Source organism: Nothoprocta perdicaria, unplaced genomic scaffold (genome assembly GCF_003342845.1).
Source record: "Nothoprocta perdicaria isolate Ctin4 unplaced genomic scaffold, notPer1 scaffold_30, whole genome shotgun sequence".
NCBI lineage: Eukaryota > Metazoa > Chordata > Aves > Tinamiformes > Tinamidae > Nothoprocta > Nothoprocta perdicaria.
In genome coordinates this window covers 4,574,795-4,601,132 of record NW_020455533.1, presented here as the reverse complement: position 1 = coordinate 4,601,132, position 26,338 = coordinate 4,574,795, and the positions used below count along the sequence as shown (strand labels likewise).

The window sequence follows — 26,338 nt, the reverse complement described above, 5'->3', positions numbered from 1 at the left end:
CGGAGCGCTGCGCCGGGAGGGCGGCCGCGGCCTGGGGAGCAGCGCGCCGAGGCGGGCGCCGCCGCCGCCAGCCATGGGGAAGAAGGGGAAGCGCGAGAAGAAGGGCAAGGGGGCYGAGAAGACGGCGGCGAAGATGGAGAGGAAGGTGTCCCGCAGGGCCAGGAAGGAGGAGGTGAGGCGCGGGGCAGAGCGCGGCCGGCGGGGCTCCGTGGCCGGCGGCTCCTGCGGGTTTCTGCGGGTTTCTCGCGGCCCAAGGAGCAGCCTGCGGCGGGAGCTGGAGAAGGGGGAAAGGCAGCGGGGACGCCGGGCTTCGCCTCCAGGCCTTGGTGGGGGAAAGGGAAACGTTTCTGCCGTGGCCTCGTGGGACCAGAGCCGGTGGGAACGCGGTGCCACCAGCCCCGCGGTGCCGCCACACGCSGCCCCTGGCGCGGAGGGAGGTGCCGCCGTTGGGGCCATCGCCGCCCTGCCCGGAGCCGCCGTCCGGGCCGCGGCCTTGGGGAGAGGCCGGCAGCGTGGCGGCAGGGACTCCCCCTAGCTGCGGACCTCCTCGTGCCCGTGCGGCTTCGTCGCCGCGTGCATGGGGTTGCGTTTAATTCACAGGGCTCGAAAGGGAGTTGGAGCGAGAAGTGGAGGTTTCTCTCCAACTCAGGTATGAGCTGGGAGTAGGAATCGTTCCCCTTTGCATTTACACTGGCAGGGAAAAGAGCAGGTTAGACTGCAGCGTGCAGCTTTCTGTTATATTTTAAGTGATAGCTGTATATTTGCTCGTTTGTGCGTTTCCTGCAGGAATAGCAGGTGTTTCCCAGAAGCACCTTTCCTGCCTTCCTCTTGGAGCTCTTCTAAGCACTTCTCAGTGGAAGAACAGTCACTAAAACAAATGTAGAAACCCATATTGCCCTTATCTTACAGCTCACTGAAGTGAACTTCAGCAGCCAGTTCACTTGTTTTCTTCTTTAAGGGGTTATTGTGAGGCTGTGTGCTTGTTTCAGCAGGTTATAAGTGACTCTGTGCATGCCAACAAATTCATATCTGGCTCTTAATTTGCAGGAGGATCTTGAAGCCCTCATAGCTGAATTCCAGAGTTTAGATGCTAAGAAGACCCAAGTAATTGAGACATCCTGCCCACCTCCGTCACCCAGGTAAGAGATTGTATGAGGCTTTGGCCATAGTTCATATGGCTGTTGTTCCTGCTGTTAATAAAAGTTATCTGTGTGACCTTATTTCCTGAGAAGGTATCCTGTCTGGTTGGACTAATATCTGAATTCATAAAATACCTGGTAAATTGAATCCCTGGTTAAAAAMAGGTACTAAAAGCATTTCACACCCTAAAATCCCCATTTTTAACATCTCATCACCCCACTAAAAAGAAGCAAAGCAGAGTTAACTTTTATTCCCCTGAAAACCCTAAAAGCTTAAGAGGAACATTTGAATCTAGACTAGAAAGCTGGAGGGGCTCAAGGGATAAAAAACGTGTCTTGTATCTCATGACACTTCATCGAGTATAGCCCACACACTGATGGCTTCTGTGTTTCTGTTTGCAGTGTCTTAAAGTCCTCCTCTGTAAATACCCCTTGTCCCCTGTGCATAGGGGGACAGGTCAATACTCTTCGTCTCCAGCATGTTACAGTGATCACTTGCTGCTTTGTCCCAAGGAGGTAGGGACCTGTCCCCACATGGATGAGTGAAGAACAGTGGTGTTTGCAGCGGGATGACGCAGATAAGTTGATATGAGACAGCCCAGTTCTCCCGATAGTTAGGCATCCTCATAAAACTAATTTTTGTTCCTGACACACCAGCATTAAAATTCAATAGCTCACGTCAGAAGGCATGTTAAATGGCAGTGTAACGTGTACTCCTAAAATAGGATAAGATTTCAGACGATGTCAAATTAATCTTGCTGGAAGTTTTAAAGAAGTTAATTTCTTCGGGAAGTTTTTAGCCCTGAGGTGAATATCACAACCTAGTAACTGTGCAGCTCATGGAGAGACCTTTGAGGCCGGGGAGCAGAGGGGCTATAGCACTGTCTGTATTCAAGGCTGCTGGGTTTTACAAGAGTCTCGGTTTCACAAGATTGTTAACATGTACTGGTCTTGACCCATGTCTCTCTCTTTTGCAGGCTGAATGGCTCCTTGTCCGCTCATCCCGAGAAGGATGAGTTGATCCTTTTTGGAGGTGAATATTTCAATGGCCAAAAAGTAATATATACTTCCATTTTTCTTTATTCTGCCCCCCACTTAACTGTAATTTGCATGAGTCTCATTTGAAATGAGGATTCAAAGCAGTGATCATAAAATATGTATTTGTCCCTGAATGAGAGCAAAATAGCCTTTTAATTCCACAGTGATACTGTCTCATGCCTGAACAGTTGGCAGGAAGGAGACACGCTAGAACCTATTAAGGAGTCAGAGTGATTGTCTCGGCATCAATATTTCAGGGGCCCCGTAATTTCTCCAGACTTAAYAGTAGCCGTATCTGCCCCTCATTTTTGATAACTATTGCTATCCTCTACCTCTGAAAACAAGATACTTTATGTTGTTTAACAACTGGAAAGGCATAGCTTGCCTTGGAGATGTGTTTGGTAGCAAAGCTGTGCACAAGCTCTTGTTCCTAAATTTATTGCAAGTGCTTATTGTGCTTCTGGAACAAACTGTTCTCTCTAACCCTGGGAAGTTGTGCATATTCTAGCCTGAGAACTGAAGCCTGCTAAAGATATTTAGGAACGTCTCATGTGGTACACTGAATAAATTCTGCTTGCTTCGTTACCTTCAGCTGCTTTTGTCTCTGGAGTTGAGCAGCACCTTGGGTAGCTTTAACTTCTACACCYGTGTTAAGCTTCAGCTTCACAAGTCTTCATATCCTAGCTTGACTTGGGCTTCACCTCAGGTTTGCGGAAGAACAATCTAGTCTGGGATTCATGCTGGAAAAGTTGCTGACTCCTCGTCTGGTGGAGGAGCCTGTTGACCTCCTTCCCTGTGTTGCAGGGGCAGCTGAACTTCTGCTTTGCAAAACTGGTGCTGRGGGGCCTGAGGCTGGGCAGACAGATCCTCTTGAAGGGAGAGCTCTGGTGATGTGTGTTTTCCTTTTCTTTCTAACAGACCTACCTGTATAATGAACTGTATGTCTACAACATCCGGAAGAACAGCTGGACTAAAGTAGAGGTCCCCAACCCACCTCCGAGGCGATGTGCTCACCAGGTAAAACTCAGGGTGACGAAGCACTGTTTGGAATTGTGCAGACACTGCCCTCAAGACAGATGGGAATTGTCCTGGCTTCCAATGGACTCTGGCTTCCATGCATCCCCCTTCTCATGGGCTGGCAGCAGTGTCACCACAGCCTTTGTGCAGGGCTGGGGGCAAAGCCTGTCCAGGCTACTTATGCTCTCGCATTACTGAGTGGCCTCTGGAAGTGTCAAGTGGTAGAATMAGGATTTGGGGTTGTTGTAGCTGGCGGTTCAGCTGCTCTCAAACAAAACTGATGGAGGTAAGCTCCTCTTCTGAAGATGGACTGCCTTGCTGTGCTATTTGGGGACCAGCCCAATCATGCCTAAACCGAAGATGGCACCAGAGTTTAATTTTTTTCATCTTAAAAATCTTGGTCAGGATGTAACTGGAAGTTGATCAACTTCCAGTAGAAATGGCTGTGTTGCCATACATGATTATTTTTTAATGATCTATGTCTATAAGCATTGCACATGCTGCCTCTCCAGCAAGCTGAAAGGTCCATCAGTGCAGGGCTTCTTCCAGGAAGGTCCATCCACCCCTGTCACACTGCACCTACCTCCTAGTCTTGCTCAGAACCCAGGTGCCTTGGTGGATTGAAAGGCTCCAACTGGTTACCTGATTGCGTAAAAATCATCAGATTCCCTAAGGAGACCAAAAATTGGGGTATTTGTTTACTTGAGTGAAAAGGTTGCTCTGTTGATAGGGAGTTAAGTGGTGCATGTTTGTGTGGTGGTAGCCAGCAGGTGGCTGTAGAGCAGCTGCATCTAAACTGTGCAGGCAGGCTCTGCTCTAGAGAGTTGCAATTAGGTTGTAACAGGAATAAAATGAGAAATGTGTATGAGGAGTTTACTGCTTCAGCAGTACATTTTCTGTTTGATGAATAGTTACGTTTGAAGGGGAGACTGTCCAGTGCCCTTAAGTGGTTTATTCTCTTCCCTCTGACTTTAACTATGTTCTGTGTGAGCAACAAGGTAAACAAAAATGTGTCTAGGGGTTGGTAGGTACATGTTTGCAGTCTCGTTTCTCATCTCTGGTCAGTGCCCCAAAATCTTGCCCTTAGCTACTTCACTGCATCARTTCAATAGAGCTAAAGTGCAACTAGCCATGGACCAGTGTTGTTAGTTGTCTGAGGAGAAAAAAAGGCTTGGTTGTGTGATGAATTTGGAGCCAGCTCTTCAAAAGGACATACACAATTATAAGCAGACTCTTGTATGCACTTGCGTCTAAGTTTTAAAGCACTAGATACCCATGAAAATTGGGCACATACATCCTTTGCTTAGGGAACTTCACGTTCCCACTAATGCTTCTTACAGACACGCCCAGTGTTTTCTCACGTGTTTAATCCTTGCATGTATAGGCTGGCTTATGTCAGGGCATGGACGCGTGTCTGATGCTAAAATCTCCTTCTTAGTTGTTTGCAGGATTAGACAGGAAATGAAGCCCTTCTGAAGAAAGAGATCATTATCCCAATTTTGGTTTTTGATAGGAATTCCAGAAAAAAAAGTATGAAATCTAATGTAACAATCTCAAGAGGTCTCAGACACAGAATATACTTAGACGTTTGCTCAGATTTTGATTGGGATTTTCTATCTTTTCTCCTCTTGGTTCCTATGCAGATAGCTTCAATTGGAGTCTTGGTCTTCTCTCCCTGCCTCTTACCTGTCAACTCCTCAGCAGGATATTTTGGTGCTGCTCCTTGCAAAACTAATGAGTAAAACAAGTCCTTTTAACACTCGGATACGTGGCTTGGACGAAGCGTTGGCAGTCTCCTCTTGTCCACATGGTGCACGTTTTCTTCTGTGCTTGGTTTTATTTATTCAAAGGCAGAAGCAATGCTTTTCACGCCTTAGGAAGATCCAGCCTTTAAGTAGTGCTACAGCTTGGTTTCTGTGCCAGTTATTGTTTTACAATCTACAAAATGTATAAAGGGTGTTTGTGTACTGCCAACATCCTTTTACCAGTAAGGCCTCTCACCATTACTGGGCCTGCCCTGTAGTAGGATGTTACCTGTGCCTTAGAGGCAGGAAATGCCCTTTTCCTAYGTGTGGCTTGGAGTTCCTCATCACYAGCATGACATCTGCAAGAAACTATTTGCATGATTAAAGGACAGGTAAATCCTTCCCAAACCTTAACTGTGTAGARTTTCTCCTTTTGCTGAAGAAACATTTGAAATATTGTTATTACAGTGAACCACACGATGTTTCCCAGCCAACCCTGTTGCGTTTGTCTCTAATTTTCCTTTGCTATGGGGAAGATGTGCTAAAWAATGAAGAATTTTGCAGTTAAAATCCCTCTTTCCCCACCTTCAGAGAACTACCACTGCCAAGCAGTGCAGCAGCAGCCCGTGCCACTTGTCTGCTCTCTGGAGGCTGCTCCGCGTGTGACTGATGAAGTTCTTCTGCCTCTGTTTTCTGAACTCTCTCCTGATCCAGCTCTTCGTTCTTGTCCTGGCAGGCAGCAGTGGTGCCCACAGGCGGYGGGCAGCTGTGGGTGTTTGGTGGCGAGTTTGCATCTCCCAACGGGGAGCAGTTTTACCACTACAAGGATCTCTGGGTCCTGCATTTGGCTACCAAGACCTGGGAGCAGATCAAGTAAGTGGTGTGTGAGTTGAACAGTGTTGACCTCATGAGGAGCGGTGCTGGTAGGACCTMAGTTCCATTCCTGGGATAGTCCTGTGATTTCCCAACTCTCTGCCAGCTCTCCCTTGAGCTCAGACATGCCCATGCTGGAAATGGTGGAGAGGACCTCCAGGAATAAGTGGAAACAAGACGTGTTCTGAGTCTGCAAGGCCAAAGCTGTTTAATAAATGATTTTTGGAGCATGGGATTTTGGKTCTTGCCTAATTGAAGAAAAGAGTATAAAGAAAGGCAGTCTGTGCCCCAGCCAGGGTAAATGTAGATGTGCAACTTCAAGAGGGCCCTTGTTGTTCTGTCCGTCTGAGCTCATGGCTGGACGGTACAACTACTTGAAGGATCCCGGCCAGTTTTACCAGTGCTTGAGAAAACAACCTTGGGATGAACAAGCGAATAAATTAGATTCAGCAGGGAGGAGACGCAAAAAATCCTGTTGATTTTTAGCAAGAATAAAGGAGCCTAGAAGCCTTTTGTGGGTCTGGCCCAAAGTCTTCTGCCAGCACTGCCTTGACCTTTGGTTTGTAGGCTTTGCTGTTCACATTKATATTTCCATGACAGAAAAAGAGATCCATTTGGTTACTTGACAGACAGAGAGGCAGGGGATGTGTCTTTGGTTCCAACCCTGYCAAGAGCTTCTCTTGGGCCTGGATATTGTCTTGGCTGCAGGATTAGGCAGAGGACAACCCAGAGTGGACTGGAACTCCAGTGTGTCATGGAACACAGCAGCTTTTGAGTGACACTTGCTCATCAGCAACCACTCTGCTTCAGGAGSGGAGACCTAAATCTACCTGGACTGGCTTTTTGTCCTTGTCACAAAGTGGGAGTGCTTGGGTCTGGGCCTGTGTCTTGGCACTGTAATTAAGAGGGTGATTTAGGAGTGAACTCTGCAGAGATGGAGCCTCTGACTCTGCCTTGGCACATGCCTCATGCCACACTGYGAGTCCTGGAGCCTGTCTGCCTCTTCTCTCTCTGCAAAATGGGAGCATTGATACTGCTTGATGAGAGGGAATTTGAAGGTTTAATTTTGCTAATATGAATGTAGCACTGAAGAGACTCCAGCATGAGAGATGCAGGGGGCATTTACAGGCTGCCAGAGCCAGAGCAGAAAGCTCTATGATTTCAGAACAGGCTGCATTAAAAGGATGTTTCACAGCACCTGGCTCTGGTTCTACCAGGATCCAGGGACTGCCCTTTTGGTACCTCAGGGAGGCCGAGGGAAGGCTGTTTCATTCCTAGGCGTCTGGTTCCTGTCCATCAGTGCGGTTTTGGCTCCAGACCTGGCAGTGTTAATCTAATAACGGCTGTAATATGTCATGCTACAGGAAGCCAGCTTGATTCCAGTGAGCCCTGCTTGACTGCGGGCAGTGGGGATGAGAGGAACTATCCAGACCACGGAAGGGCTCTTTAAGAGGTACAAGGATTAAAAAGACCTGTCACTGTGCAGGCTGATCTGCCTGTTGTTTTTAGGCAGGAGCTGACGTAAGGGCTGTGACTGTACCCCTCCTGGCTCCCCCAAAATAACTGCTGACTCCGCTGCTCAGCCTCATCCAAATAAAGAGGGCAACATTTAGATGTGTTCTGCCCCTACCAACTTGATGAAAGCAGGCAGGAGGATGGGGAGGGAGAGGATGTGATGACTGATTCCCTTGGAGTCCCTGCTGAGAGAAAGGGTTGATGCTTTCCCAAACTCTTAGATACCAGAAAATCCTCAGCAGAGAGCTGTGTTAAAGCCCAGCTACAGGGAGAGCGAGGGCGGGAGCCGCTTCTTTGTGAGCCGTTGGAGGATGCAGATGARGCTTCGTTAGCTCCAGCACTGATGGAGCCAATTGTTCTCCTGGGGCTTTGCAGATGTGTTGCTGTAGAGCTGGGCTRGGTTGTTTTCCACTGCTTAGATACTGCGGTGCCTAACATGCCTGGGAAGAGGAAACTGGGGAGTTGTGAGGCACTGAGCAGCYCAGGCAGACTAAACCATGTCAGAGGGCTTGTTTCAAGGCTGTGGCAGATAGCTATGGATGGTAAGGAGGCAACTAGGTTGTCAGTGTGAGCTCCTAGATCCCATCGTGGACTGAAGCAAGTTCTAGGTATCAAACTCTCCCGGCTGCACAGAGATACCCTCTGTCCCCTGGCAATGACTGTCACATGTCACCTTGGTACCAGCACTGAAAGGATGCATTTGGAGACATTGATTGTGCATTATCTCTAAATGGATGAATGGATGGACATTTCCTAAATCCTCATCATAAATGATGTGAATGGAAAGGTCCTGGAGAGAGGGTCTTTCTTTTTCTTCACTCCCAGCCCTATGGAGGATCAGTTCCACCTGGGACATTCCTGATGCCTGTCTGCTTTTGGCTATCCTGGCGTTTTTATAACACTAGTGTCCTGGTTCCAGTGTTGAATAAAAGTGAGTGCATCTCCTCCCCATGCCGAGGCAGAGCTCCAAGAGCTGCATTAATGAGGCATCTGGCGGAGGAGGCTGGGAGGGGATGTCTTTGTTTTAATGCTAACCTGACTGAGTGTGAAAATCAAGTTTCTGCTGCCTCTTTGCTTTTCCATATGGCATCTTGATTACAGTCTGCTGGGTAAGGGGAAGAGGAAAGGGCAGAAAAGATTGTTGAGTTGTACAAGGGATTTTATTTTACTTAGTTTATAACTATGTCATAACTCATGTTGTGTTTCACTTCCATCAGTACTTTGCCTACCTTAACAGGGCAGTGCCTGCCTTGTTTTTCCACATAAATTTCTCAGGCCTGTTGAAGTCAAGTATCTGATKATGTTTGATTGCCACTAGCATTTTGGTGCGATTGGTGACAATGGGTAGCTGTAAGGCATGATCAAAGCAATAATTTCATTTGCATTCAGGTGGTCATAGTTATTTACTGTATTAATGCCTGGTTCTTGTATATATTTGGGGTACAGGCTGATACTGAGAAAACTCAAGAGTGTTTGGGGAATACCATTTTAGTGCATGTTGTACAGTAATAGCATAATTACTCTTTTGAGAAATGGTGGAATATGGAAACAAGGATTCTGTTTCTGCAGTCCCCACAAGGTCACTTGCACTYAGTGATTCAAGTTTGAATGTATTGGGCTGAGCTTGGTGAACAGCTAAGATGACCCTGAACTTGCAGTTCTAAGAAATCTAGTTATTCTGGTGCTAGAGCTTAGACTTCAAACAACTAAGCTGCCCTTCTTGGCTGCAGGTTCATGCGACAGGTCACTGCGATGCCCTAAGAAGCTTGGCTGTAAAATGGTTGAAGGGAAAACCCTGAACAGCCCTGTGCTGTGTCTGCAAGGTGGGGAAATGAACCTCCACGATCTCCTAGCACAGAGCACAGCGGCTGCTGAACATGACTGGCTGCTTGACGGGTTGAAATATTCTAAGTAGCTCTACTTGCCTGCATTTTGCCTGCACAAAGTCAGGCCAAATTCAACAAATCTCAGCCATTAGAAAACCCCCCAGAAACTGGCTGTGCCAGCTCCCTAGAGCTGAGGATCCGTTTGTGTGATGCACAAGGTTGTCTCAGTGCATGAACTGTTTGTCACCTTGCCTGAGAGCTAAGCTGTATTTTAACCTAATTGCCTCTTTCCTTCCTAGAGGGAACATTCCCTGTCAGGCGTGTGGCCCAGTGCACTCCCTCKAAGAGAGACCGAGTGTTACACATTGGAGTTGTGCTTAGGAACCTGGCAAATCGCTCCTCGCTGTAGATTTGCCTACAAACCTCTATGGCTCCCTTCCCTGGGATGGAACTGGAATGCTAATGAGTGCCATAATACTTGGTGAGATGGGGTGCTATAAATATTGCAGAGTAGCATTTCACAAGCGTATGTTTAAAGCTGTTTACAGAGTGAACTGGAGCAGTCACTGCAGTACAAGATGCCTGTGAGCGTAGGTTTGTTTCTGACTGATGGCTCTTCTTGCTCGTGTCCTATTTGTCACCAGAAAGCTCAGGTCCTGCAAAATAAGAGGGTAGAAAGGGTAAAAAAGGGTAGGGTGGCTTGGTGCTTAMAAGAGAGGAAGGATATTCTGGTGTGCTGTTGAGCAGGCTTCCYCTGCCAGACCATGCGAGGCCCCTGTTTTTTGGCAAATCAGGCTTCAGATATGTGACAGTTGGGTGGCAGATGCAAAGGATTTGAGTTTGGGTGTCATGGGGCAGTTGTGTATTCAAGTGGACTCATGTTGGGTGAGTGAGACACCTGCCACCTGTGTGCCCSACGACGGAGTGTGCAAACACAAGGGGACAGATTTGTGCGTGCCAATGAGCAGAACATTTGTGTTTGCATTTGCAAGTGTAAGACTTAAAACTAAATGTTAAAGTCTCGGCCTTCAGCTACCTTGTGTACTCGAGGATAAAAGCACTTTGTCCCGAAAAGCCTCTTTGATGGGTTATACATCATCATTGTTGTTATTAAGGGAAGGCACCGAGATTTATCTGAGCAGGCTCTCGGTGAAGGAGTGAATGAGAAGGTAAGTGACTTAAGCATTGTGCACCCTCTGTGACATAGAAGTCATTAATCCTGGAATCTGAGGGCTGAATTCAGATCTGTTCTGCTACTATAAGCCCCAGAGTAACTCCACAAGCATCATTAAATTCCTCGTGGAACAGTTCTGATCACACTCATGCTGTATGTGTGCAGAGCCCGTCCTTATCCAGACTTGTCTTTTAATCTATTAAAAAAAAAAAAAAAGGAGACTTTACAGCTCACTCCCACATGTCTGCTTCTGGTGTCAACCCCATGAAGTATTAATCATAAACTCAGTGAAACTATTTCCCAAAATGTTTGTTTTGGCCCCTGAGCAGWGCTGCAGGTGAGGGAGTCAGTCCTCACTTGGGAAAGGAGGTTTCGAGCTTGCAGCAAGTGCCTTCTGGAATAGCAGCATTTGACAGGATACTTTATATGATACATGATCATTTCTCTAAAGACAGCACTGTAAAAGGGGGAAGGACCCCAGCTTTACATATAGCCTTATGTAAAATTACTTTGTAAGGGTTTTTTTTTTTTTTGAATTTAGGAGGGCATCTCTCTGTGCCTAAGGCTGAGATGACACCGTGCAGTGCAGGATGAGGCCTGTTACCTGCTGGAACCTGCAGCCAGATTTGGGTCTTCTAGCTTGTCCTGCTGCCCTAAGGAAAGGAAAGAGCCTTGTGATTGAGAGCAATTGGAGACTTCTCTGAATGTGGGTCCTGTTTTGGATGGTTCTGTGTGTGACATGCAGCTAATCGGTCACTTCTGGGGCTTTGTTTATTAAAACGCACACATCAGTGAGTGCACATTTTATCACTCGGAATTGGATTTTGACTTAGAGGAAGCCTGATGGAGAAACAAAGAGAAATTCTCTGAGAACAGGATTGTATTTTTTATTGTGAACATTGATCTTCAGCCGCACCCCTTTCCTTTAATTCCACTTCCCCTCCTCCCCCCCCAAAAAAAAAAAAGGTTCCATTCTCTGGCATAATGATGTGGAAGTCTTGTTACAGGAGAGAAAATCATGTTGCAAGATGGTGACAAAATTAACAGTACAGGTCTTGTTCCGCAGGGTACTTCTGCTACGAAAGGCCTAGAAAACCTCACTTGCTGTTAGAAWAAAGAGTCCTGGCAATCAATATTGATTCAGTCCTTACCAAATGCTGCTGTTCTGCTTGGAGATTTTCCTTGTGGCTGGTATGAGGCTGGTCATTTTGGATGGTGCACAAGAGCCCTCATTTTCTCTCTCCGCAGAAATCAATCACTGCCCTTTCCCGCTACCTGCTGCCAGTTAAAGTGTAGCAGGAGGGTTGTGGGTTTAGGTTTTGCTCTTGTCTTCAGCTGTGACCAGGCTTTTTATTTATTTAAACCCTGATTCTGCAGCCACTTAGAGCATGGTAAAGCTACCTCTTTGAGAGGTTTGCTGAGCACAGTGGTGCTAACTGTGCTTTGGTAGACTTCTCAGTGAGAGTGCAAATGTGATAGATTAATCCAGGGTGGCAGGGAACAAACAGAGGAAAAACCCTGTTTTCTGCGTGGGCTGTGCTGGGCCTGAAGTCACCTCTGTTTTAAGAGTTCTTGAAGGTTTTTTGTTTTTTTTTTTTTTTTTTTGGTTATATCCAATTTGATGCTCTGACAGCGGGTGAACATATAAAGGAAGGTGGATCTTTCTTGCCTCTCGGATATGTCACTGGCTTTTGGAGATGCCAACAGCCTTGTTTCTGGAACTGGAAGTGGCACATTTAACTGAAAGGTCAGGAAGGCTTGCCAAGAGCAGCACAGTGATACATAGCTGCTGCTTTATTAAGTAAGATAATAGTGATGACTTGTTCTGTTGCAAGACTTTGTTATTGAGGAAATCAAAGTGATTTACAAAGTATTCTCGTTAGTTTGACTTTATATCCTACCTGAAAGTGGGTGAGTGAAGGCAGTAGGAAAGGTGACTTTCCGAGATACTGAAGAAGAGTAAATGTGAGAGCCAGTCTGTGACTCGTGGTACTCAGAAAAGGCATCTCTGGAGTGCCTTCCTTGCAGTTGTGGGAGTTAACTGCTCTTCATTAAACTCTCCTGAAAAATTACCTCTTGAGTCACAGCAGAAAAGACTTCAAGACTTTGGGTACTGTTAGCGGCTGGGTGGCTTTATCACTAGGAATAAAACCGTTGCTGCAGAATACCAGTGTTGTAAATATCAAGCAATGCAGGAGGAGCGCACATCCTGTTCTGGAGGAAACCATATCGTATTGTGGGGGGGAAATGGTTTTCTGTACCAGAGGAACAGAAGCTGAGCTCAGCCAGCCCAGCTGCTCCTGCCTTCTATGAAAATGGACTAACAGGAACCTTGTTGTTGATGAGTGGAATTGTTTTGCCTTTCAGGGCATCAGGAGGACCCTCTGGAAGAAGTGGGCATCGAATGGTTGCTTGCAAAAGACAGCTCATTGTCTTTGGAGGTTTCCATGAGAGCGCAAGGTGGGTCCCTGTGGAGTGCCTGGCGTACCAAGTCCTCTGTAGCAAAGACAACAGAATTTCACCCCTAACAGAATCTGGGCTTTACTGCAAGGGTTATCCTGAGCAGTACTGGAGCTGGACTGGATTAATTTTAGGAAGAGAAGTGGTTGTGATTTAGAGCCTCCAAGTGTTAGGGAAACAGCTCCAGGTCCCAGCTAGGCTGTCCTGGGAGCTGTGAGCTAGCCGAGCTCCAAGTCGTCTCCYGTCCAGCTCCCATAGCTGCAGTCTCCAGGAGCACAGCCCACATTTCCAAGCCTGCCCTGGAGCTGGCTGCTTGGGAGTTTAGCATGTGCAGACCTTCCTGTGTGYAAGCTGGCTAGTTGAAAGAGAGCATGGGTATGTCTGTTTGCTTGATTTTTTTCTAGAGACAGACATAGCCCTAATCTATTTTGATCTTTTGTGTTCTGGTTTAAATTACTGGAACTGTGTTTCCTGGAGAGAGTTGGTGAAACTTCTATTGTAGTAAAGAATAACAGATGTGAAAAAAAAAAAAAAAAGAGATGTGTTGCTTAAAGCAGCTTCATGAAGAGCGTATTGTTGTACTGCGATGGTAACCTTCATCCCAGCAAGTCTCTGCCTGCACATTGCTATGGCTACAGAGTGAGAAAGGCCATAAATACAAGGAGTTGAATAAAATGTTGCACCATTTCCTGGTGCTGTTTTATACTGTCCTCAATGGCAGGCATTGTAAAAACCTGTGGTGTGCCAATGTGCTCTCCCTAGAGATTACATCTATTACAACGATGCGTACGCCTTCAACCTGGATTCCTTCACGTGGAGCAAGCTGGCTCCTTCTGGGATTGGGCCTGCTCCAAGATCTGGATGTCAAATGGCTACCACYCCTGAGGGCGGCATAATCATCTATGGGGGTTACTCCAAACAGGTAGGTGGGAGCTCATGTGATGTTTCCTGTGTGCCAAACAGAAYAGTTGATGTGAAGAAAACCTAAAGGGCTATGATGAAAAAAACTCAGATTGTCTCAGTAAGCCCAGTATGATGGTCTTGACCTGTGTTGGTTCTGGGATCCTCTGTTTTGGCCGCTTGGAGAGGCAAAAGTGCTTAAAGTCTGTGGAAGTAAAATTGAAATTGCTGCTGTGCTAGATTTGTGTGTCCAGCCATACAAACCTCGTCTCCAGTGCAAGGTCTGATGACCTCATCACGTAGCTGCCTGCTGCTCTGGTGACACGGTGATAGTTTCTGTGTGTTGAGCAGCTGTCRGATGTCCAGAAAATGCTGTTGACCAAAGTGCCCTTTCCATGTCAGCCTGTGCATGTGCCGGCCTGAAGCGACTGCCCAACTGTGCCCTTGGATTGTTACTGCACAGGGGGGCTAAGGCTGCTGCAAACCCACAGTGCTTCAAATGAGTATTTCAGTGCTTCAAATGAGTATTTCAGTTTAAAGAAATATTGGGTTAAAAGGAACACTTTCCCTGCTGATCTAGTCTGACATAAGGAGGTGACATCGTGGGGGCAGGAATGAGCAACTGTGATGGCAATAGTGATGGTTGCTGCCAGCTTCCAGCATTCTCCAAAATTACTGGGCCACATTCCAGCACTTGCAAGTTTTCTGACAACTACTGCTTTTAAGCTGCATTTTCTTGCATCACTGAAAGGGTTAAGGAAGCAGCACCGATTAGCAAACTCGATAAGTGAAAAGAGGACTTTTGATGAGCACCAGGCTTCCTCTGCTCTGCTTCTGGCTTTTTTAGTCATGGTAATTTATACCGTATAGCCCTTTAGACCATATGTCCTCATTGACCAAGTATCCCTGTCTCCATGCAGGGAGGGAGGAAGTAAATATTTCATTGAGCAAAAGGCTCCTGCAAAAGCTTTTAATGCTGCGAATGCAGAGAGGAGCCCCGGCTGCCGCTGTCTCCGTGGAGAGGCTTCGCTTCCAGCAGCGTGGCACTGGGGGAGGAGGACGCCTTGTTCTTCTCATCTGAATAAATGAACAAAGAAGAAAAGGAGGGAAAGGAGAGGGAAGATTGTCTATATATTTAGAAGCATTTATGCCTCCTCCCGGCCTGCGCTGCGGGCTCTAGCTCCTCGCATGTGCGTTTGGTTAGTGGCAGTAACAATAACAGAGGGTTTTCTACCTGCATGGGCTTTGTCCTCCTCCGTCACTCTTGGGCATGTGGGTGTCTCGGGCTGCAGAAAGCGCTTGGCTTTCAGGAGTGTGTTGTGGCCCATGGAAATGTAAAATTTGATGCTTCAGCAGGGTGCTCTGTTGCACTGCTCTAGGCTGCTTTGAGGTAATAGGAGAGAAGTAGAGGGACAGGAGAATACAAGGCAGCCCTCAGCCTTCTGCTGTGACAAGTGAGCCCTCAGTCTTCACGAGCAAGGCTTAAGAGCTGGGTGCAGTTCCTCTCCAACTCGCAACAGCTTTTAGAGGAAAATAACCACTCCTCTCCTGGACTCTCAGCCCCGATATCTTGGCAGTTATGAATTTACTGTCTTCATAATATAGGGAGCTGAGTCTCCTGCTCTCCAATGTGCCGTTCCCAGCCAAGCCTCTGCCTGTGTCTCTGCAGCACAAGTGCATTTTCAGGCACGAGTGACGCATCCCAGCTGCAAATTCACCAAAGCACTGGCAGAATTCTCTGTGCAGCTTTCCTGAGATGCAAATGGGACAGATTTTAGTGTGGTGCTGAAAACGTATTCGGCAAGATTTTGGCCCTCTAGGAAAATCACGATTTCATTAGTTGTGGTTATTCTCTTTGTCTCTCTGCTTATGGATGATTTTGGAACTGAGTTTTTAGCTTCTAAACTTGTATACAGCCCACAAAGGCGTTGATAAAAGGTAAAGGGAAACACGAATGGAGTTGGGTAGTGAAGACCTGTCCCTTGTCTCTGTTGGAGAGGCCGATGCTGCAGCGAGGAGTGTTTCAGAGATATCTTTGGGCTCTGACATCCATAGCCCATCATGTAGAGGCATCTCCTCTAGTGAGAGGCAGCACGAGGTTGTGTGTGCTGTAAGAAGGGCGCGCCCCTGCTGAAACCAGACCTGATGGTGCCGACATGCGCTGAGTGTGGCTGGTTAGGAGGAAAAGGGCTGGGAAGCAACGTGTCTGCTCGGTTTTGGTATAAGCGCATTGCCGTGGCCGTGGCGGTGCACGAGAGCTGCTGCTTTCCTGCGCTGGGAGGCCGAGGAGATGGAGCTTTTGCCTGGCTTTGGTCGCTGTGGTCGCGTGCGGGTAGGGTCTCTGTCAGAACATCTGTTGGTCCACATTGCTCGGTTCCCCTGCGTGCAACCTGGGGGCGTTTTTCTCGGTCCAGAGTTGCTTTTATAAGCTGACTCAAACTTGACTTGACAGAGCCACTTTCATGGCTGGATGGAAGCAGAAAAGCTCAAGTCTCAGGCCCTCCAGGAGCATCTGGACAGAGCCAGGGCGAGAGCCCTGCCACCCAGACATGCACTTGCCTGCGCCAGCCACTAGACACCGCTGCCTTAGGATGCTGAACTGCAGGTGGGGAACAGCCCGAGTGCAAACAGTGAGAACCTAGATCGGAGCCTTCCCATCCCGAGTGTGACTAACACGCGATGTTGATGCACAACGTGACAGTAACGTGCCAGATATTTTAAAGCGCGTGATTCTCAGCACAGCGGTGTCCCCTCCACGCGCAGCCTGGAAAGGATAGCAGCCACTTGGGCTGTCCTCTGCGGTGCCAGCCCTGCCAAGCCACCCCCTAAAGCCCACAAGGGACTCCTGCTTGCCCTGCTGCTCATCAGAACCGTGTCCTGGCCCGTTCCTTGCACTGGGACCGGGCCCTGCTGCGACGAGCGGCACTTTAGGCTGCCTGAGGCAAGGAGCCCTCTGCATTGCTAGGCAACATGAGCACCGTGATCCCGCCTGGAGCACCGGGAGCTGGCAGAGCCGAGCGCTGCTCTGCCTTGCAGGTGCATGCAGGGAGGGCCCACACTCCATGGGCATCAGGCTTTKGCATGCCGAAGGAAACGAGCACCGGGCATTTTTTTTGTTTATTTGTTTTTTGCAGTGAATTTTCCATTCTGTTTGCTTTGAGATGTCTTGTGGCAGGGCTGGGGTTGCTTGTCTTGAGTTGCAGGGGCATGCAGGAAAGGTTTGCTCTACAGTTCTGTCTGCTGAGGGCTTCTCTTGATTGGGTATTTTGGACATTGTTGATGTTTTTTATTAAGCAGAGTTAGCAGTTACAAGTGGGGAGTCATGGCAGTCCCGTTCCTCTYAAGAACAGCTCTCCATGCCTCGGTTTCCTTGCCATTTGAAAAATGATAAACATTTCTCTTGCTGTCCCTGGAGCCAGAGCTTTTTAGTTAATAGCTGCAAAGCCCTTCTAACTTGCTAATTCATCTCTGTATGCAAACAATAGGCTGTGGAGGTCCAAGCAGATTTTGAGTTTGAAAGCAAACAACTGGAACCTGAAGGCAAGAAGGACGRGTGAGAACAAGAGCCCTTGCGATGGCTGCAGCGGTTTGCGTGCGACCAGTGGGATGCTGGAGTGGGTTGTTCTGCTCTCCCACAGCTCCGTGGCGCTTCAACAACAAATTACCAACTCCCACTCCACCTCGTCAGGGTTTTCTCAGACCAAGCGGCTTTGTCATGTTGCAGACGCTGCGTATTTACTACAGGGAGCTGTGTGGTTTTCGGGAGAAGAATAACGCCGTTATTTCTTGCAGCATGCACGACACTGAAGCTGGCAGCAACCCCAGTTACATGGTATTTGCTCCCGCTTCGTGCACACAGTGCTCATGCCTGACAGTTGTGCTTCTGCATCCTGTGTGTCCTCTATACATACATATACATATATGGTAAATCTGGCACTGAGGGAGCAGGGATGGAAGCAAGCACCACTTGCTTCGTGGTGAGCAGGCAGGTATTCTGCAGTCCTGGGGTGCCTTCAAAGCTGTAAATATTTATATAAGTGTGAAACTCCCTGCCTGTCCTCTCCGTGTCCATCTCTGATGGCTCTTTACCTGGGTGGGACTTGCAGGGATCTTTGATAGAGGTGAGAGACTGACCCAAAGGGCCCAGCRTGCAGCTCGCAGGTGACTTCTGCATTTCTGCGTGTGTGTGAGAGGGACAGCAAGGCGTGACATTGCCGGAGCGAGTTCTGCGCGCGGTGACTCACAGCCCCTTGCACTCGCAGGCTGCGCTGGGGATGCCAGCACATGTGCAGCACAGTGCCCGCAGCCCACACTCAGGGTGCTCGGGCACCTTCCCTCCAGGGGGGTGCTGCTTTCCGTTCYTGTCCTGGCATCCCTCTCCCAAGGAGCTGTTTGAAGCAAGGAGGCCTGGCTCTCAGGCTGTGATGTCTCCAAACCAGAGCTCTTCTAGGTGTGTCCCAGAGCCTCCCACCTGGGCAGAAAGTCATCTTGCTTGGTGCTCATCTGCTGGAAAGCTGGCAGAGGCTGAAGGAGTCGGCGCTGTGAATCCCCTTCTGCAGAAGATSAGACTATTGCTTGTGTTACTTGGGGACTAGAGGTAGAATAATGCAGCTCTTGACCCCTCTGAAGCAGCAGTGTGGAAGAGGATTTCGCCATCATGGACATCCTTCTTGCAGAGTGAATGTGTGATGATCTTTCAGTGTGATAGCAGGGAAACAAACARAAATTTCCCAGCGCAGCCCTAAGAGCAGACCCTGATCCTTGAATCGGCCAAAGCTTCCCCTTCTGCACTGAGAGCAGAGCTCTTCTGTTGCCTCCAGGGCTTTGTTACTGGTTTTCCGTGGGCTTTTCGGGCATCATCCAGGTTACAGCCTTGCATGATGCCCCAAACCACGTGCCAGGCTCATCCACCAGCTTCCAGTGGCAGCTGCTGCCAGCCCAGCAGTGCCCTCGCCCCCAGGAGGATGGAATTACAAGGAAGCTGGAGCCCCACATGAAGGATGGGCGGATGATGACATTATTAACACACCTCCTACAGTGGTGGTGCATAGGGCTGCTTTCATATACTGCATGTTGMTGTGAGCGCTGGAGTGCAGGGGCTTACGGTGGAGGAGCAGAGGAAAATTGCGTCAAAAACCGATATGTTTAATTAGCTCAACTGAGGCTGGATCCTGCTCTCACTGTTGCCTGTAGCAGGGGTGGGAGCGGGGTGTATCTGTTTCTGTACAGAGGAGAAAACTCCTGTTGAAGGCTTCTTGGGACCTCAGATGCTAAAAAAAGGCAGTCTGGGGTGTGGAGAACAAGCACTGTCACAGCTGCTCCTGTTGTAGTGGGATGGAAATGGGGAGGTGGCAGGGGCTGAGCGCGTGTGCCAAGCACAGAGCTGTCACTGCGAGTGACACCGCGCAGACGCTCAGAGCTTCTGCTCCGTGTTCGAGGGCAGGATCCCGGAGAGCCCTGCAAGCCCTGTGGAAGGTTGTGGGCTGCTTCCTTGGAGTGGGTTCTGCTCCCTTCACAGATAGGGGAGGTGGTCGTGGATGTTACACAGCTCCTTTGGGAACACATGATACTCTCTATACCAGAGCTCAGCATGGGTAATTGGCTGTTACCACCCTTCCAGTGTGGGTGGCTTCCCAGGCCCTGGAAGAGGGGCCAACCCCCTTCCTGAATTTTGATTTATTGAAGCTTTTTCACTGAGCACCCCTGTCTTTGCCTTTCCTACAGAGAATTAAGAAAGATGTTGACAAGGGCACGCTGCACACGGACATGTTCCTGCTGAAGAGTGAAAGCTCAGGCAAGGAGGAAGGTAGGCAGCTGCCATCAGAGCTAGGAGGGCTGTGCTRGAGGTGATGCTGCTGGCCTGCAAACACAGATTCCCTCTTTTTTGGATAACAGACCAAAAACCCTTCCCTGTTGATGTCAGGACTGAGATGGAGTGGAGGATTTCCAGGATCCTTGCGTAACTCAGGCAGCTTCAGAAAAACTACAGGAAATGATGTTCATGGGGGTTTTGGTGTTTGCGTGGGCAGGAATTAAAGCAACATTATAAAATTGTTCTTCCCGGAGAGATTTTGTTTGTTGATCTTCTATTTCACAAGAAAAAAATCTTTGGGATTGCAGAATTTCCCACACTGGGGAAATTTCTGTTCCTGACAAGGTCTGTTTGATAGTGATCATTCATTTAGAGACTCTAAAGGGCAAGACTAGGAATTGATGCAGGGAAATTATCAACAGTGGGATTTTTGTTTGTTTTCCTTCATGTGTGATTGTCCTCAGAAATCCCCCAGGTGGAGAGATGTGCAGATGATCCGAGTGCTTGAAGTGGCAATGCAAGTGGTTCTAGAAATGTTGTTGTTGAAGGTGCATGGGGCCATTCTTGGAGTGTCCAAAATGGTTCTTGAGATACTTGGAAAGATTGCTGGAGAACCAAAGGCATCTGCAAGATTAGAAAATGACCAAGGTTCCACTTCACTGATGCTCCTGTTTTCCTTTATCTATTAGCAGACAAGTGGACTTGGAGTCGGCTCAACCCCTCCGGAGTGAAACCTACTGCCAGGTCCGGCTTCTCTGTGGCCATCGGCCCCAATAACCGCTCCCTTCTGTTTGGAGGTGTGCACGACGAGGAGGAGGAAGAGAGCATCGAAGGGGACTTCTTCAATGATATTTATTTCTACGATATGGGGAAAAAACGCTGGTTTCCTGGACAGCTTAAGGTAGTGTGCTGAATATGATACAAATGTCTTCCGTTCATCCTCCTTTGTCATCTGAAATAGGTCCTTTTTCTGGGCCTTTTTGGGTCCCATCCAACCTTCCTGCTGTGAGCTTTTCCAGGAGCAAGTCTCTATCTCCAATGACTTGGGGTGCTCCACAAGCTCAGGCCCCTGGTCTGGTCACCCCTTTGGTCTGCAACCAGCTCATTGTGGAGAGGGGAAAGGGCTGCAGGCTCCAACGTGGGAATGTGCAACTGTTGGAGGTTTTCTGCCTCCAGCCCAGTTAAGTTCTCAGCTTTATGCTGCCCTTTCTCCCTGTCTCCTTGGCTCCTTGTGCTCTCCCTGTCCCCTCCTCGCAATCTGATGCAGCCTCTGTTCCTTCTGGGCAGAAAGGAAGCCTCGCAGCCCTCGTGTGTCCTGTTGTGTAATGCAGGATGAAACGAGGCTGCATGAAAACTCCGTTACAGTGTTTTACTGGAGGCCATCCCAGGTCAGATGTGTGAGTTTAACACAAGCTAGTTAGGAAGAAGCTACCCTGGGAAGATCCTGTGTTCAACTGGGATCAAGAAAACTCTCTGCTTTTCTTCTTGTACATGAGCTGCTAGAAGCGATTAAATATTCACCCTTGGCTCCAAAGAGCCTCAGAAATGTGACCTTCAGATCCCCGCCTTTGCTTGAACCACTGTCAAGTAGGAAGCTAGGTGCAGATGAMCTGGTTGAGCTTCCTTCTTTCCACCTCCACTCTTTCTGACTTTGTTCTCAAAAAGGAGAAGTCAATCACATAATAACATACAAACATCCACTCAGGTGTTTGCTTCTGGCTTCCTAGCCAACTGTTCCCCAGCCCTTTTATGCAGTACTTTGAAGATCTGGAGTGCTTCCTGTTAATGCACTATAATTTAGCACCCAGCAATTGTTTTGATTTCAGAAAATGGTGGGTTATTTTCTTTTGCCTCTGTCACAAACCAGTGGCCTGAGAGCGTGCGTGCTCCTGTGCACACGCATGTACACACTTGCTTGCAGGACAGAGAGAAAAGAGCTGGTTTCCTTCACTCCAGCCCATTAACAGAGGCAACTTCTTCACACCCTGAATTCTCCTTGAGTTTCACTGTTTTTTGTTTTATGGCTGGTAGAAGTTCATGCTTTGTGGGAGCTTGCGCCTGTCACCTGAGACTTACAATCCTAGTGGAAAATAATTGAATTTTCCCACCTCTCTCCYGGTAGCCTCTGCAGCACTGTTAGCTGCTGTACCTGTTGTTAGCTGCACACTGTCACACCCAGCCTCACGTTGGTCCCTTTTCCTTTCCTATTAATAGGGACCAAAGTCRGAGAAGAAGAAACGAAGACGTGGCAGACAAGCTGAGGCAGAGGGGGCCAAAGAAGAGATGGAGAAGCAGCCTCCACAGGGCCCAGTGGAGATGGTCAAAGAGGTGGTGGCAGAAGACGGGACTGTCATGACAATCAAGCAGATGATATCTGGGCCTGCAGAAGAGAGAGTGAGGTCTGAATCAGAGGAAGAGGAGGAGGAGGAAGATGGGGCCTTAGGCCCACAAGTGGAACCGTGCCCACGTTCAAATGCCATGCTGGCCGTGAAGCATGGAGTCCTCTATGTGTATGGGGGAATGTTTGAGGTGGGCGATCGCCAGTTCACCCTCAGCGACCTCTACAGCCTTGACCTGCACAAAATGGARGAATGGAAAGTTCTAGTGGAGATGGATCCAAGTAAGTTGTGGTGGTGACTGTTCTCWGTACCTTTAATGTAGTGGCCACCAAGATGAGGTTTCCAGCAGAAGCAAGGTAGGGAAGTTCCTCTAAGGGTGACAATGAGCCGTTGACTAGTGGTGCTTTCTTGACAGAAAGAAGCCCACAAGTGTCTGTGTTACATGGTGCCTTATGGTCACTGTCACTGCAGAAGCCTCCCTGGTCCAGGGCTTTACTCTAAGTGTAGGGAGCAATTTCTGGTCCATTTACTCTGAAAACCAAGACATGYAAACAGTGTCTTTGTTAACTGGTGGTAGGATACAGCCTGGGAAGTCCTGCTGTGCCCTGCTGATCTGCTCAGCAGAGGAGAGGGATGTGCCTGCCCTTCCCAGGGAGGATCCAAGTGCTGCAGAGCACGTGGGCATTAGCCAGAGACTAACAGAAGCCTTGGGAGAGACTGTGTGGGGAGCAGAGTGCAAGGGAAATGCAGAGTGTGATAAATGCTGACATCCCAAATCTCTGAATACTTCTTGGACAGCTGCCAGTGCCGGATCTAGAAAATCTTCTCTGCCTCCTACCTGGTGCCTGAAAGCTCCTTGTAAGGGCCAGAACAGAGGAGAGAAAACAAGATTCTCTCTAGACTTGCAAGATGAAGAGCCAGGATCTGACAAAGCACCTCAGTAAAATATCAAGGAATAGCCTCTTTCCTGAGTGATAATCTCTTCCTTGGTAGACTAAGCAGTATTGGGCTGTCAAAATGTGCTGTAGGCTGTGTTCAGGGCAAGAGCCCTTTCCTCTGATCACCCCGTGGAGCTCACTGCTTTGCTTGCCCCAGAGCTTTCTTCATGCGACTGCTGCAGGCAAACTAGGAGAGTCTGGCTCTGCACACAGCAGCAGCAGGCAGGTAAATAAGAAACGTGTCCCAACTGCTCCAAACACTGTAAAAATAGTTCTGGGAATGAGGGCTGTGTTGTAAACAGTTTGCAGTGGGGTTCATAGGCATGGTGAGCTGACAGGACTCGACATGGAAAAGCCGTATATGGTTCTTTGTGGTAGGTTTGTCTGTATATCCTCCTTCTGCCCTTCACTCCTAATAATCTTCACATCCAAATGCCTGCGTGGGTTTTTCCTATTTCTGTCTGCCTCGCTCTGGACTGCCTACCTGCTGTTACTGCCATTTCACAAGTGACAGTATGATTTGCCTTGGTCACCCAAGGAATCTGCAGCAAACACGAGGTCTGAACTGCTTGGACTTGTTTTCATTCCTTCTGAATTTACATTGAGCCTACGGACCAGTCGCTTGCCATCCCTGTCCCCAGAGGGGAATGAACCTTGGCCATTCCCTTGCCACAGATGAGGAAATTCAGGCTGTTTAAAGCTGCGTAATGTTTTGAATCCATGGTGCAAGTCAGTGGCAGAAACCAGGAGTTTCATGAGAGAGAAAATCCCAGCATGTCAGTTTTGGGTGTAGGAGTGGGAAACAGTTTGTTATTTAATTCTTTTATCTGTTTTTCTCATCACAGAAGCCCAAGAATGGCTGGAGGAGTCAGAATCAGATGAAGAGGATGATATGGAAGGTGCAGAGGGAGGGGAAGAGGATGAGGAGAGCTCTGAAGAGGAGAGTGAAGATGAGGAAGGTAATGATTAATATATAAGGTTGTTAATATATTAATATATATATGTATATATATCTTTTTGTATGATTGTCAGCCTGGAAGGCTTCATTGGCTTTCTTTTGAATTTAATGAGATTTCATTATTTGGAGAGGCCAGCCTACTTGAATGGTGGCTTAAGTCCCCTGGGATTTTTCAGTATACAAAGGCAGCACATTTTGGATAGTATGGTAGTATTTTTACTACTATCAGTCTGTGACAAACCTCATGCTAAAGAGGAGTTTATCCTTTATCATGTGTAGGTGAAGAATCAGGGCAAATGCTTTAAGCATCTTACTCCCATTCACCCAAATGCATACTTATTTGTGATCAGAAATTTGCTTGCCCCTGTGATTAAAGCCCTGCTTCCCATGCAGGGACAACAAGAGACATTTTCCAGGCTGGATTCATGGAAGGTTTTTAAATTTTTTTTCCTTTGTCTTTTTATTTTAGAAACAATTAGATGGCAKCCAGATGAGTTTTTTTCAGCAGTGGGATAGTTCAGACATCCTAGGGCACAGAAGTTTCCTCGGTCACTAAGAGCTCTTTAAGCTGTTAAACACATGAGCTGAAGTGTGGTCGTGGCCAGGCAGACACATGGGAGAGCAGCTTGCTTTCATTACTTGGTTGTGACCTCTCTTCCTGTCTCCTTTCCATTTTGCACTAGGAGAAGAGCAGCACCCATCTGTTCAGCCTGGTGAGAAACAAGCGGACTATCTGTCCCGGACGGAGCAGTATTGGATTAAACTAGCCCACAGCAACATGGGCCCAGATGCCAAGGAGAAGAAGGTGCAGAAAGTTGCCCATGCCATGGCAAAGWCATTCTATGAAGATTCAGTATAGATGTTGAGCATCTTCTGTGTGAACATCCGTGTGGGAGCTCTGTTTAGTCCCACTGACCCAAGCGGCTCAACCCCGTGTGCTGGGCAGTTGGTGCCACCAGCAGGTTCCAGTTTTTGGGAACTCCGGCTCTTGCCTGCTCCATCTGAGTGCCTCGGGCTGACCACTGTCAATGTGCCTACTTGGTTAATGCTCTGAATATGCTGTTAATCCCCTACAGGTGGTGGGAAGTCTAGGAGAACATGATAGCAGCCCAAGCACTTGTTCTTCAGAGGCCTGAGCATATTCTTATGTCATGTTTCGTTTCAGAAGTTGCTTTGAGTTGGTGAAGACAAACTGCACATTGCAGTTGTTTCCTGGTCCCAAATTCCTCACCCTGACTGGGACCAGAACTTATCTCCAAGGGTTTTTCAAATAAATTCCTTTGGTTACATGATCTTGGTTTGCTGTGTGAATCATAGCTGGGATTTTCTTCCCCCTTTGCTCCTGCTGTGAAACAGGAGTCACTTCCCTCTATCAGATCTGCAGGCAGCGGTTGTAAGATGCACCAGCAGCTCTGAGATGTCACCATACTGCTTGGAGAAAACTGGAGATCTTTAAAAAAGGTGTGGAGACCCCACACCTTGTCTGTGGGAGCTGGTGTGACCCCTGATGCCAGCAGGAGTTTCTTCCTTTTCAGCATTAGATAYAGCAGATTTTGCCTTTTTGGGGGGGAAGGCCCCAGTTCAACATATTTCTAACATATTGGCTAGGAAAGCGGACATCCTACAAGTGAGCCCTTTATTACCCATGAAATGTCTTACCTTGAGACCTGCTGCCTACCTTGAGACCTGGCACCTTCAAAGGATCTTCTCCCCTTGTTCTCTGACACAGCCCCTCTCCTCAAGGCATCGCTTTCTTTGAGCAGAATGTCACTGGAACCCATAGGGACAACAGATGGGATTAAAGCCTGTCTGCTGCAGCCAACAAGCAATGACTTGAGTTGACACCAGAAGGCACTGGCTGTCCTTGCGCAGAGAAATTGAGGGTGCCATGGGTATTGTTTTGGCAGGGACTTCACGAGGGAACCAGCTCCCAGGAGAGCACTACTAGGTTCTGCAAGGCTAATTAGAATGTAATAAAGATTAAATAGAGCAGGCTGCCTGTGCGATTTAATTGTCAAGATAAAAACATGTTTGATAAGGTGTCTCATATGTGAAATAGTGGAGAGAGGTGAAAGCAAAGCATTTTTTTGTAATTTAAGGAGGAGCCTGTAGCGCTTGCTTGGCTAACAGCATTTGTTGCCTGGTCTTGTCACCTGGGATAGTTTACAAAGCTTCAACTCCTTGACATTTGATCTGTGTGTGTGTATGACATCCATGGCTTTCGAAGAAGAGCTTTGGGAATCCGCTGCTGAAATTCTGCCTTTTTCCTTTCTTCCTTTTTTTTTTTTTCCCCCAGATGTTTGAAAATAGTGTTTTTAAAATCACAGCATCTGCGCATAGGGCTCCCTTCCAAAAGCCCAAGTGCAGAGAGGTGGAACATGGGCTTTTTTGCCAAATCTGCAAATCTGCCTTATCATTTTTTGTGTTTTGGTTACTTAAAATACAGGCTTATACACAGTGAAAGATCTTTTTTTTTTCCCCATAGCTGGAACCTGGCTGTTGCAGTGCCAAGAATGAAGGGCTGTTTTGAACAGCGCTGCAGCCTCAGGAAAACATTCTCTCCCCTCCAGTAGAGAGACAGTTGGAAAGGGGAACCAGATGCAT

General features: G+C 48.0%; 1 protein-coding gene across 3 annotated transcripts; it reads left to right on the top strand.

The window, feature by feature from the left end:
• Positions 1-73: 73 nt before the first annotated feature.
• Positions 74-24,861, top strand: KLHDC4 (kelch domain containing 4). 3 transcript variants are annotated; one of them, XM_026042389.1, is made up of 12 exons: positions 74-172; positions 1,048-1,139; positions 2,117-2,195; positions 3,096-3,194; positions 5,676-5,812; positions 12,695-12,787; positions 13,550-13,709; positions 19,412-19,493; positions 20,192-20,400; positions 21,714-22,119; positions 23,622-23,735; positions 24,418-24,861. In XM_026042389.1, exons 1-12 carry the CDS (start codon positions 74-76, stop codon positions 24,591-24,593), a joined length of 1,746 nt encoding a protein of 581 aa, XP_025898174.1. In that variant the 3' UTR covers positions 24,594-24,861. The 3 variants fall into 3 exon arrangements, with proteins under 3 accessions (XP_025898174.1, XP_025898173.1, XP_025898176.1); XM_026042388.1 differs by having other exon boundaries at positions 20,189-20,400; XM_026042391.1 differs by lacking the exon at positions 74-172 and adding an exon at positions 632-649 and having other exon boundaries at positions 20,189-20,400.
• The last annotated feature ends 1,477 nt before the right edge of the window (positions 24,862-26,338 follow it).